Source organism: Chelonia mydas, chromosome 4, assembly GCF_015237465.2.
Source record: "Chelonia mydas isolate rCheMyd1 chromosome 4, rCheMyd1.pri.v2, whole genome shotgun sequence".
NCBI classification, from domain to species: Eukaryota; Metazoa; Chordata; order Testudines; family Cheloniidae; genus Chelonia; species Chelonia mydas.
The window spans coordinates 91,743,439-91,757,149 of NC_057852.1; the positions used below are offsets into that span (position 1 = coordinate 91,743,439).

The following is a 13,711-nucleotide window of genomic DNA, read 5'->3' on the forward strand; positions in this document are numbered from 1 at the left end:
TTTCAATTTTATTTTTAGCTGTTAGAGAAAGGGTTATCCAGTATGCAGCAATCTTTATTGCAAATCATTTACAGTCTTCTGAGTCATATTGACCTGTCTGCCGCACCAGTGAAGCAGTTTAATCTGGAGATCATAAAGGTTATTGGTAAATATGTTCAGGTATGTATTCTGAAAATGTAAATAACCAGAAAACATTGTATATTTATGAAGTCAAGAAAAATTTCATGCAGATGCACTTAGCACTATTTTTGAATGCAGATTATTGAAAAGTATAGTCACTTGACTTTAATAAGATGACAGTGCTAAGTGAAATCCAGTAGTGTTTGTTTTATAAGTAGTGGACCCAAACCTGTATACACTTGCCTATGTATTTAACTCTACTCACATTAGTAGACTTACTGACTTTAATGGAACTACTTACAAGAGTAAATTTACACAAATATCTCTTTACAGGTTTGGGCCTCTGTATGTATATAGTGATAACAAAATATGAGCTTTCAGCTATCACAGTGCAATTTTGTGAATAAGGGAATATGTTTACATCCAAATATTGCAGAAATTCCTTCTTTAGGCATATTTGTTTTCAAAGAGACGCTTCACAGTTAAATGCTTATTTGAACTACTTGCACCAATATTAATGTTCCTCAGCTGGACATGGACACAGACACATTAAAATACAGCTTCATGAAATTCAAGTACATTTCTTTAGATGATAGCAACCACAGACGACAAAATTGTGCCTCTGGTAATTCATTGTTTCACATTTGCAACACAGTTTATAGAAAATGTAATCCCTGGGAGAAATTTTGGCTTTTTGTAGAAAAACTTCACAAAAATGCCTGAAGCGTATAATCATTTCAATCTACAAAGTTCTGATTTTTTTTCTTTATACCTGAACTTTATTGTGAAATGTAGTTCAACAAAATGGCTTAATCGTAATTAACCAGGAAGAGTAGTATTCTCTGGAAATTTTGTTATGATAGATATGCACTTTAGTTATTGTCCTCTTGTCAGGAGACATTAGGCATAACTGGATGATCAATGTAACCATAGTTTGCTGGCCTGACATCTGCTCTCTTCACCTTTAACTTTTTTAGGAACACTTTTTTTTATCTCTGTTGAATATAATCTTAATTAGTAATTTATGTGAAGAAGAAATTAGCTGTTGGAATGCTGGTGGTAATGAAAGAAAAGTACATAGTCGTAGCTGGATGCTTTGGCAGAGTAGAATTTGTTCTTTTCAGTAACACGAAGTGAAAAAGGAAAAGAAAAGAAACATTTTTATGATGCTTTAGATATGGTAGAATTGGCTAGTTTCTCAGGACTCTACAGTGAGAATCTACTGTTAATAACTAAATTTAGTAAAGAACTACCCAAGACTGAGTACATTTGTAGTGAGATGTACACATGCATTGGGCACACCATAAGACTGAAGGCCAACAGATATCCATTACCAGTAAAGGTTCAGTTATTACTACAATTTGGAGAGTGATTGTTTATCTTATAAAATAGTAACTTTTAAAAAGTAACTTTTATTTATTACCTTTTTAAGAAAAAATCATTTTTACAAAGGTGTGAAACATACTGTTGATAAAGAGACTTGCCATATATTTAAATGTTGTTTAGCAATTGTATATATATTTTCAAAGACTGAAGCTTTTTCAGTCAGGGAGAATCCTAAAACTTTGAGCAACATAAAAGCTCACCCTGCTGTTATGCTTCTTCTGATGTGTTTTCTCTTTCTCTCCTCTCCTCCCCCCACCATCTTCCCAGCTGGAACTGCTCACTATTTTGAAGGCCATCAGTGTTCAATTAAAGAGAGTGCACTTAGCCCATATGCTTCCTGTTGTGTTCTCATACTCTTGTCCTGATTACTTCAAAGGCTGCTTCAGCCTGACCCCATATAAAATGCTTGTAGATGCTTCTGCTTTGTTTATGTGGGGGGGTCTCTGAAACTGATTTAAAGAATAAAACCTTTTTTATGTATATATTGTTAAATTTAACCTGCACTGAAGTCTAAATAGTTAAAGTAAAGCTGCAGGAAGATATATCATCTATTCAAAATTTTGCTGAAGGGCTTTTAAAATAACATTAGAACAAATAAAGCAACAATCTTGGCAAAAATCCATCTAGTTCAGCTGTTCGGTTGTGAACTTGCTGTTTAAAATGAAATTAACAATTTTGGATGATTTGAAAAAAGACTCCAGTAAAGCTGCTTGAATTCTGAAATGGCAGAAGGAAGAAGAGGAAAATAGAGCCACTTTCCTGGAGCACTTTTAAATTTGAGCAGACTGCTTCCTTACTTCAAGCACCAATTCACAATACAATCCTTTGGACGACTAAGGCCATATTACCTTAGTACATAATTTTAAAATGTTTGTTCCAGTAGAAACTGCTTCAGTGGTTTTGGTTACTCTTCATGTAGAAGCACAAATACCTTCGTGCTTTCTTCCATGCTACCCCCACACACTTGGTAAGTGCTTCTACACAGCCACATCATTAGTCACCTTCAGATCCCTCCTCAAAACTCTGATGCCTACACAAATTTTCACAATGGGTAATTTCACTCATGGGCAGAGACCACTGCCTTACATGCAGGTTAATATTGTCTCATTGTTTCCTTGTACTCCCCATCTGTCTGTGTCCAGCTAGTCTCTTGTCTTATATTTAGATTGTAAACTCCTTGGCACAGGGATGATCTTTTTGTTCTGGGTTTGTACAGAGCCTAATAAAGAGAAGTTGGGATGCGGGGGCTTGTGGGCGGGCAAGCCCCCGTACCCCAACCACGCTCCCCGGCTGGAGTGCCAGGCAGGCTAAGTGGGGCAAGCCCCTGCGCCCTGAACCCACTCCCCAGATGCGCGCCTTGGCCCCTGGGGGCCCTCTGGCCAGCGTGTCCATTGCCCACTGCAACCCAGAGCGGGGCAAGCACTGGGGCCGGAACAGAGCCTGGCAGGATGGTGGTGGTCTTGGATGCTAAGTGAGTGGGCCATTGCCCACCCAGGCCCACTTGTGGCTATGCCCCTGGCCTAATCGGGTGGAGTTCTGGTCCATGAGAGGGGCTCCTATGTGGTACAGTAATACAAATAAATAAAAATAGTAGAAGAGGGCCAACTTCACTCTCAAATTCACACACATACTAAATATATAGAAAGCTCCTGTAATCTTTTTCATAGGCAGTAGTCTCTTTTAAAGGGGTATTATCCAATATCCAGAATTACCTATTTTTTTAGGTTTTTTAAAAATATTTTATCATGTTAATTGCAATATTGCTCTATTAATAATTTTTTATAAAATAAAAAATACAATTTATTGACAAAATCTTTAACAGTATGTACTTAAAGTTGCTGGTAAATATAGCTGTGTTTTAAGTACGGAGAAAACAAAAGCAAATTGATATTCAAATATTATAATCACCATTCTGCATATAGATACCCCCGCTGTAAAATAATATTTTTTGGAGTTCTTTTTCACCCTTACATCTGTTTTCAGTCTGCAAGATTTGCAAACATACAAAGATAACTACCTCATACATCAGTTGTCCAGTAAATAATTATGTCAGCTTTAACCTAAAAATTCACGTAGAAACAATTTTTTAATTAAATACCTTAAGGATACTTTTATGGTGCAACTATTAATTGTGGCAAGTGTCATAATCCTTACATTAATTACTTTTTCTCTCTTAAACCTTATCTAAATATATCCGCATTAAGTCACTCTTAAAAAAGACACAACAGTGGTGGTTGTTTGAGTAAGACATGCACTTCTCAATGAGAGCACTAACTTTAACACCTAATTTGCTTGCTTTCTAATGTTTTCTAATTCATACATTCTTGAAAGGTGATATATATTTAAATAACTGATATCTGTCTGCAGCTTTGTCTCCATCTTAATAAAGATTTTGTCTGTGGCATTTCCTTAGTTTTAAAGTACACCTAATAGGAAATTTTGGAAAGCAGTGAGCTTGTAGAGACTTTCTTCTTGTTCTGACTTTGAAGTCCGCAGGAAGAGAACCCTACTCTTGCATACAATCTAAGAAGTAGAAGCAAGGATATCTCTTCCTGGGAACCTCGTGGAGTCTGCAGGAAGTGGGAGAATGGACCAAAAAAGAAAACAAAAAAAATCAGGGTCAATGTATTGCAGCTTTGCTCCTTTCTTTCCTATAAATCTCCTGAGGTCCCCAGGAGGGTGAGACCCACTCCTGCAGACTTTAAGAGGAACAGAGGAGTTAGAGCGCCAGTTGGGTAAATAGGATCTTTACTGGATGTGGTGGCGAGATATACTCAAACCCCACCCCCTATTGGTCACCAACCGGTTGATTGTGATTGACTGGTCGATCCTGGAGACTCTCCCAGTTGATCACAATCTCAGGCCACAAAAAGTCCTGGTGGTGTAGCGGGGTTGCCGCTAAGGCAGGCTCCCTGTCTGCCCTGGCACCACGCTGCTCCTGGAAGCAGCCAGCATGCCCCTGCAGCCCCATGGGACAGAGGAGCAGGGGTTTCTGTGCACTCCTGCCTGCAAGCATGACCTCTGCAGCTCCCATTGGCTGGGAACGGGGAGCTGTGGCCAATGGGAGCTACGGGAGTGGTGCCTGCAGAGAGGGTCAGTGTGTGGAGCCACATACCCCCGCAGGGGCACATTGGCCCCTTCCGGGAGCAGCGTGGGGCAAGGGCAGGCAGAGAGCCTGCCTTAGCCCTGCTGCATCACTGACTGGGTGCTGCCTGAGGTAAGTGCTGCCTGGCAGGAGCCCGCACCCCAGCCCTGAGCCCATTCATGGAGTCAGCACCCCATATCCCCTCCTGCACCCAAACTCCCTCTTAGAGCCCATACCCCCTCATGGACCCCAACCCGCTGCCCCAGCCCGGTGAAAATGAGTGAGGGTTGGGGAGAGGGAGGGATGGAGTGAGCAGGGTGGGGCTTTGGGGAAGGGACAGGGTAGATTCTGAGTTGCACTTAAATTCAAAAAGTGATCTTATGTGTAAAAAGGTTGGAGACCACTATTGTATAGGCATTAGGATCCTCATTGGGGCCCTCAATCATCACCCTCAGGTGTCTTAGGATATTCCTCAGGTGTCAACCAAAGTCCTACTCCCCAAAACATGCACAAGCCTTGTGAGCTAAAATTGGATCATCAACCAAATGAGAAGTCTAAATAAGATTGTCAGTTTCCCAGTTATACTGTTTTGGCTTGAAAGGAGGCCAGCTACTCTATTTGGGTTTGTTCTAATCTGCAGTTTAATAACGGTCCCCAACAAGTCTACTAAGGTTTGCAGTTGGGTGATGCCCAGATGACCCTTTCCAAGGCTAATCAGGAGAGAAGGCAGCGAGCCTCATGGGATGTGCAGAGCCGTGGAATACCCTCATGCTGCTACCGTTCCCTCCTTATGCACCTTTTCTCCAATGCCTCCCCTTCTGCTACTTCCAAAGACTCCTTTTCTCACTTTCCTTGTTCTACTACCTGCTTTCCTGTATGCTCTGTTATCTCCATTTTATTGTCTCTCTCCTTGAGGAGGAAGCAGAATGCAGGGTATAACCCCATTCCTACTATCCTCTGCCCCCTTACAGACCGTAAGGCCTTAATCTAGAATACAGAACACTGGGACAAGTTGTTTGTAGAAATGTTAGGAAGTGTTATTTCACTATATAAAGTTCATTTCTTTATCACAAAATTTTTTTTTTTATATCTGACTAACACATTCTAACAATTGTGTTTATCACAATGCATACATACATCAGACACTTTCAAGGCACATTCCTTCATGTCATGTCTTAATGCACTGTATAATGACAGTTTTATGCTATTCATTGCCTGGAGTGAACATGGCAGCTGAAATTTTGCCATATTTTGCTTTGTGCCTTCCAGACTTAGATATACAAAGGGTACACATTGATATTGAAAGAGGTGAGCTTTTCTGTACGTGTTTTAAAACAGAAAAATCTGTGATTAACACCTGTCCACCTAAAGTATCATGAACAAAATCTGCTGTGTGCTATAGATTGCTACATTTACTGGAAGTAACTATTTTGTAATGTGTGTACATTTTATTTTCTGGTAGAGTCCATACTGGAAGGAGGCCCTTAATATTTTGAAACTGGTGGTGTCTCGATCAGCAAGTCTCGTTGTACCTAATGATATTCCAAAATCTTATGGAGGTGATATAGGTTCTCCTGAAATCTCATTCACAAAAATGTTTAATAATGTCTCCAAGGAACTACCTGGGAAGACCTTAGATTTTCATTTTGATATATCAGAGGTAATTCTTATCTATAATTGGAATGTAATAATGACATCATATTACAATCTGAGATTCTCTTATTACTCATGTTTATAATGCAAGAGTTTTGAAAGATGTAATTAGAAAAAAATAAATACTAACCAGTTTTTAAGATTTAATAATATTAAACTCCTAAGTAGTTTATTTGTCAGACTTAATTAAATTAGGCTACTACTGAAAAGTGAACTTTGGGTCCTGTTTGGGCTCAATTTGTGTAATCCTTCCTCTTTGAGCACTTCCTCATTGGAGTAGCCTCATTAAAGTCAATGGGACTACTCACATGAGAAAGTGGTCACCAATATAAGGGTTGCACTGCCAAGCCCTTAATCATCATAATTTGCCAAGAATTGTATATTCCATTTTTATCTCAAAAATAATTTAATCCTATCCAGTGTATTCCAGTCTTGTCATAAAGCAGCCTATCTAAACTTTAGTCAAGATTGCGTCTTTCTCACCAATAGCATCAACTTTGACCTAAAAGGGCTTCAGCTATCTGTGGAAAATAATATGGTACATATATACAAACCAAAAATGTCAGCTGTACGTAAATTATTTTGTGATTCAGATTACATTCCAACTGGGACAGAGTTCGGGTCCCAAATTTTAGTGCATTAGAATTTTCATTTTGGGCTATGGGTATCAACAGTAAAATGGGCAGTAATTTTTGCATTAAACAAGCTCAGATTTTTTTTTTTTTTTTGGTGGAATTTGATGTATTTTCCCTGACTGTTTAACGAGTAGAGTACAAGTTTTACATGTACATTTCTCACTGAAGTCACTAGGTTGTCAAACCAGATCAAATGTGTTTTTATACTTTATAAACACACCTTGTTATATATTTTGCATTTCAAAGAAACTGTTTCACAAAATCCTTCATTTAGTCATAAAGCCAATAGTAGAGTTTGCGGCCAGTTTAAAAAAAGGGGGCAAAAAAGAGTACATTAACAGGCCATAACCAACTTCCCAAAGCTTGAGAGAGTTCAGATCCTGTGTTCTGGTTTTAGCCCAGATATATTTTAAGATGAGATTTGAAAAAAGATTGGCTTTCCTGTATCAAGCTTACATGTTTTTAAAAAGGAGTGGGGGGCAGCAAATATGCAAGATACAACTTCATGCAAAATATGGGTATGTTCTTCGTCTTCTGGCTCACGCTGCACCTATGGTGTGTGGGTGCTTAGTATAATCACATATGAGGTTCTGCTGTTGCTTACGAAATTAAATTAGTAAACTGAGTTTTAGTGTAATACTACTAGTAGTTCTGAAATTGATAATAATGTCTTACTGATAAATATTTGAATTTGGAACTAGCATTTAGAAAAGTTAGACAAACACATGTCAGGGATGGAATAGGTATACTTAATCCTGCCTTAGTTCAGGGGGGATGAACTAGATGACCTTTTGTGGTCACTGCCAGCCCTGTATTTCTGTGATTCTTTGATTTTATTTTATTTTTCATCTGGCAGACCCCAATTATTGGGAATAAATATGGTGATCAGCACAGTGCAACTGGCAGAAATGGGAAGCCAAAAGTCATTGCTGTCACTCGGAGCACTTCTTCAACTTCATCGGGGTCCAATTCCAATGCCTTGGTCCCTGTCAGCTGGAAAAGGCCGCAGCTATCTCAGGTACATTATATGAAAATACAGCAAAGTCCATGTGTCTCAATAAAAAGTACAGTGTAATGTATATAGTGTGTGTGTTTGAAATGTAATTTGGAATCAACAGTATGTCTTAACAGTTACTGAATATTAGTTAACTATTTTGCAATGGTAAATGTATTGGCATAGTGAAAATCTTTTTTCTTTAAAGATATTTCTTAAGACCTCAACATCTGAGATATCTGCTTATAAGTACCAGATGTTTTACACTTGTAATCTGCCTGGAAGATTTTGTATTTCTAATAAGTATTATGCTATGTGATTGATTGATTTATTTATTTATTTTCAGAGAAGAACGAGAGAGAAGCTGATGAATGTGCTCTCACTGTGTGGTCCAGAATCTGGTCTCCCCAAAAATCCATCAGTAAGTATTTCTAAATTCCAGTAGGAAATACTAGTGCATGTTCAGGTCTGATAGTATTAATAAGAACACAAAAAATATTTTGTCATAATTGCAGTTCAGAAATTCACAAAACTGGCTAATAAATTTCAAATTATAATTATTAATGAGGAATCATCAGAGGTGCTTCCAGTTAAGTACAGCAGGAGTCCATTCTTGGTCCAGTGCTATTCAGTATTTTTACCAATTACCTGTAGGAAAATATAAAATCATTGCTGATAAAGTTTGCAGATGACACAAAGATTGGGTTGCTTGCTAAATGAAAGGTCATCCCATCTAGGAACAAAGAATGTAGACTATACCCTGGAAAGCAGCAACTCTGAGAGGGACTTAGTTGTCATGGTACAGTGTTTTTCAAACTTCGGGTCGCAACCCAGTACTGGGTCGCGCGGCATATCAGGCACTGGGTCTCTCTGGTCAGCACCACTGACTGGGACGTTAAAAGTCCCGTCGGCGGTGCTGCCCAGCTAAGACAAGGCTAGTCCATACCTGTTTTGACACCTCGCTGTGCCCCGAAAGCAGCCAGCAGTGGGTCCGTCTTCTAAGCAGGGGGCCACGGGGCTCCGTGTGCTGCCCCCACCCCAAGCACTGGCTCCGCACTCTGGCCAATGGGAACTGGGGGGAGGGTGGGAGGTGCCCGCGGGCAAGAGTTACGCAAAGCCGCTTGCGTACCTCCGTCTAGGAGCTGGACTTGCTGCTGGCCACTTCAGGCGCAGCACGGTCCATGCTGCTAGGACAGGCGGGAAGCCTGCCTCTGTATCCTGGCTGCACCGCTGACCGGGAGCCACCAGAGGTAAGTCTGTGCCCCAACCCCCTGCCCCAGCCCTAAGCCCCCCAAACCTAGAACCCCTTCCTGCACCCCGAACTGCTCATCTCCCATCCCAGCCCAGAGCCCTAACCCTTTCCTGCACCCCAACCCCCAGCCCTAACCCCCCCCAAACCCTCATCCCTGGCCCCACCCCAGAGCTTGCACCCCCCAGGCCAGAGCCCTGACCCCCTCCCACACCCCAGCCGTCTGCCCCAGCCGTGAGCTCCTCCCACACCCTAAACCCCTCATCCCCAGCTCCGATGGGTCACGGGCATCAACAATTTTCTTCAACTGGGTCCCCAGAAAAAAAGTTTGAAATCCTCTGTCATAGTACTAACATGGCTACCCAACTGAACACAAACTCCCAGTGAGTTGGCTGTGGCTCAGGTTAACATGAATATATAAACAGCCGAATACTGAGCAGAAGTGGGGAAGTATCAGACAGCAGTGGACTTGCTGTGCCTGTCTGTTCGAGAATCACCACTTATTCAAGAACATTTGACTGTGGTGGCTTTGTCTTCGGTGTCCTTGGCACTTCCTGGATTGGTGGCTGACTTATTGTTGATGGCACTGTTGTCTGCATCACGTCATACCCATCATTCATGGGTTACTGCTGACTTCCTGTTCAGTACTGAGAGGACTGACAGTGCAAATGCTACTTTTGGTACCGACAACAATTTTAGAACACTCTGCATCTGCGGGTCTGATACCAACTTCTTCAGTTCCAATGCCCATTTCAGTAGTGTGTGTGTATGATGCTTGTACCAGTATTCAAAGTGCCTTCGACTGTACCGTCATCGGTGCCAATGAGGCTGGCGTGGTGGACTGAAGATGACGTGGGCCATTTATTGGCTCCATCTGGAGTGGCTCCTTCATTACTGCCAGACTACTTGGAAGGGTCTTATGGATCAAGTGTGGAAATCTCTCCATCTCCTTCGCGATACTGCTCTCGGAGATTTGTCAAGACCTCCTGCACATCACTACTGCTCCCGCAGTAGGGAAAAAGCATCCGGGCTTAGCTCCTACTAGCCACCAATCTCATATCCCTATCCCTAGTGACCTCCTTGGAATCCCTAAGAAGTTTCTCATTTGGCAAGGTCCCAATCATCGACTCACTCCAGGGCCAGATCATCTGTTCCTCCAGGGGTGTCTCCACCTGGGCCACCTGTTCTAGAGCTACAGTCTGAGGGAGCTCCCTCTGACCTGGTACAGCCTGAACCTTTGATACAGTTACATATGTGACCACATGAGATTCCAGTGATTCTGCTTCCCTCTTTTTCCTCTTCATCAGATAATGCTATGGGGCCTGAGTCCTCATCTCCAGTACCAGAGGAGATGAATGACATCGTCACTGGGTATTCGGGCTGTTTGTTCAGAACACCCATAATTTAATGGCTGTTCTTCAATGCTCAACTCTTGGGAGAGTCTTTCTCCCTAAACATAAAGTGATATTGAAACCTGCCAAATCTCTGTGGAATATGCCAGCATCTATAGCACCTGTAGGTATGTGTTCTGACCTGGGACCATGCGGGTTCTGGGCTGCTGACACTTCCACATTGCCACTGGAAGCTTACACTAGGGTTTCCACTGGAAGACGCTGTTGAGCTAGGCTTTGCAGAAAGTACTGCCCAGCAGGGCCTGAATGGCTTCCACTCACATCCCACTGATTGGCTGATGCTAGTATTTAAACCAGAAACTCATCATGGGGATCTTTCTGAGCAACAACACTGCCTGCCTGCCTGCCTCCATTCCAGACCTTGTTGCTGTCGACCCTAGATTCTGGCTTCTGACTCCGGTTGGTCCTCAACTATTTGCTTGCTGTCTGTAACCTGGCACCTGATCCTGACTTCCTGATATCCTGACCCAGTTCACCCCAACTCTGCTATTCGCCTGCAACTTGGTGCCTGACCCAGACTTCCTGGCATTGTGACCCAGCTCCCCCTCAGCCCTGTTACTCGACTCCTGATTGCAACTTGATAGCTAACCAGTGCACACAGTCTGCCCACGACCCATCCTGACAACGTCCTCATGCAAGGGAGTGTTTTTTTGAGTGGTTTTTCTTGCATTCACCTCCTAATTCCCTGGTTGTGACTGCAGAAACTAAGAGAGTCTGGCGGGGAGGTATAAATCTACTAAAGACAGAGTCTAAACGGTTAGATTTGATGGGGAGAAAAGTGTATTCAACCTGATCATTGCAAATCCACGCAATCCAATCCAAATCCAATGGCAAATCCATTGCCAACCAGCAAGCATTATTGTCTAAATAAGACTTTATAAATTAGGACTCCATGTCCAAATTTATGGATAAGTTCCGTGAATCTCCAGGGAAGAGTTTGAGTCATTTATTACAGAGGGACGTTTGGTGGCCAGGATGTCTTTAAAGTCAGCACTGGATATGGCAGATGTTTCATGTAAATCTATGGTTTCAGCTGTGACGATGAGAAGGGCCTCGAGGCTATAGAACTCTAGCATAGTTCTTGAAGTTCAACAGGCCATAGAGAACTTATCGTTCAGTCAGTTTTTGTTTTCTGAGAGAACTGTCTAGACTTCACATTCTTTTAAGGACTACAGATCTACTTTATGGTCTTTAAGTGTTTACGCCCAGGCCATAAGAATGTCATTTTGCAGGTGAACAACATCACCAGCAATATTTCTCTAAGCAATACTTTCATCAGTTGTCCTACCCTGCTAGGTAGCAAAGTTTCTCTGGAAATGGACATAAATTAAAGAGGCAAAGATCTTCTGGCTCTACTTTTACTCAATCAGCCTCTCCTCCGTCTTCAGGGAGGAGCAACCTATTTGACTTTTATATCAAGAACAGCATACCACTTGTGAACGTTTCAGACCTGTCTCATCAGTCCGGAGATAGACTGTCTCACTTCTACAGTTCTTGGGAAACAATAACTATGGACAGATGGGTCCTAAGCACTGTGGGATTAGGTTACACCATACAATTTCTGTCTATCCCCCCAATTCTACTTCCCTACCTATCCCTTTTCAAGGACTCCTCTCATGAGCCTTCTGTTCTGCCCACCATTGTAGAAAGTCGAGAATCTCTGGAGGCAATTGGACAAGCCTGTGACTTGCAGGTAGGAGGACAGACCAACTTCAACCATGCCTGAAGAGGAGGATGATGCAGGTTCTTCGGAGGTTTGGCCTTTGTATGCTCTAGGAGCTATAGAGGAGGCTCCTCCTCTTCATCAGGGAGAGGGATTCTACTCTTGGTACTTCCCGATCCCCAAGTCCAAGGTAGAGGGTGAGATGGATCCTCAATCTCAGCAGTCTCAGCAAATTTCTCATGGTTACTATTCTTCCCGCCTGAAATTACAATGGCTGGTTTGTTGTTCTCAATCTTCAGGATGCCTGTTTCCCTGTGACGATTTTCCCAGGCTATGGGAAGTTCTTGAGATTCCTTGTTGTCAATCAACACTATCAGTACATGTTTCTTCCCTTTGGCCTGTCATCAGCCCCACATGTCTTTACCAAATGCATGAAGGCAGTAGCAGCCCATGTCAGAAGGAGGGGAATTCGTGTCTTCCTGTACCTATATGATTGGCTGGTGAGAAGCAGATCTAAAGAACAAGTCCTTAGTCATGTCCAGTTCACACTGGACCGCTTAGATCAACTGGGGGTGATTTTTCAACAAAATAAAGTAGATATTGACTCCATCTAAAAAAATCAAGTTCTTTGTTCCCCTTCTCACGTCTATGAATTCAAAGGTCTTTCTCTCACACAAGCAATTCCAGACAATTTGGTGCCTTTATCTGGATCTCCAATCTCATTCTTTAACCAAGGTCTGTGTATGCATAAAGATACTAGGACATGTGGCTGAATGCATTTATGTGATTCAGCATGCAAGATTGCATCATCATCCTCTTCAGGCATGGTTGAAGTTGGTCTGTCCCTCTAGCTGCAAGTCACAGGCTTGTCCAATTGCCTCCAGAGATTCTGGACTTTCTACAGTGGTGGGCAGAACAGAATAATGTATGTTAGAGTGTTCCCTTTGCCCATCGTCCACTTTGGTGACTGATGCCTCCACACTAGGTTAAGGAGCACATCTAAGGGTATGTCTACACTACGAAATTAAGTCTATCTTATAGAAGTCAATTTTTAGAAATCGATTTTGTACAGTCGATTGCGTATGTCCACACTAAGTGCATTAAGTCGGCGGAGTGCGTCCACAGTACCGTAGCTAACATCGACTTTCGGAGCATTGCACTGTGGGTAGCTATCCCACAGTTCCCACAGTCTCCGCTGCCCATTGGAATTCTGGGTTGAGCTCCCAATGCCTGATGGGGCAAAAACATTGTCGCGGGTGGTTTTGGGTACATGTCGTCAGTTGCCCCTCCCTCCGTGAAAGCAATGGCAGACAATCATTTTGTGCCTTTTTTCCGTGCAGACACTATACTGCCGTCAGCAGACGGTGCAGTAGGACTGCTAACCGTAATCATTATCCACCGCTTCCACTAAAACTCTGCTCTGTTGCTCTTGTCTCAATAGCGAATTTCTCTATGTTGTCTGTTGTGTGCTCCAGGATACTTGTGTTCTTCCTCGGGAAATATGCACGGTGCTA

At 42.3% G+C, this 13,711-nt stretch overlaps 1 protein-coding gene across 16 annotated transcripts in view; it reads left to right on the plus strand.

Annotated features, from left to right (window-relative positions):
- The window catches only part of FRYL (FRY like transcription coactivator), a 387,869-nt gene that overhangs the window by 303,681 nt on the left and 70,477 nt on the right, over positions 1–13,711 (plus strand). For all 16 annotated transcript variants that reach the window (XM_037897819.2, XM_037897820.2, XM_037897812.2 and 13 more), the window contains 4 exons: positions 19–159; positions 6,054–6,251; positions 7,736–7,897; positions 8,220–8,294. In XM_037897819.2, coding sequence (XP_037753747.1) covers positions 19–159; positions 6,054–6,251; positions 7,736–7,897; positions 8,220–8,294 — 576 coding nt within the window. The remainder of the gene's footprint in view (positions 1–18; positions 160–6,053; positions 6,252–7,735; positions 7,898–8,219; positions 8,295–13,711) is intronic.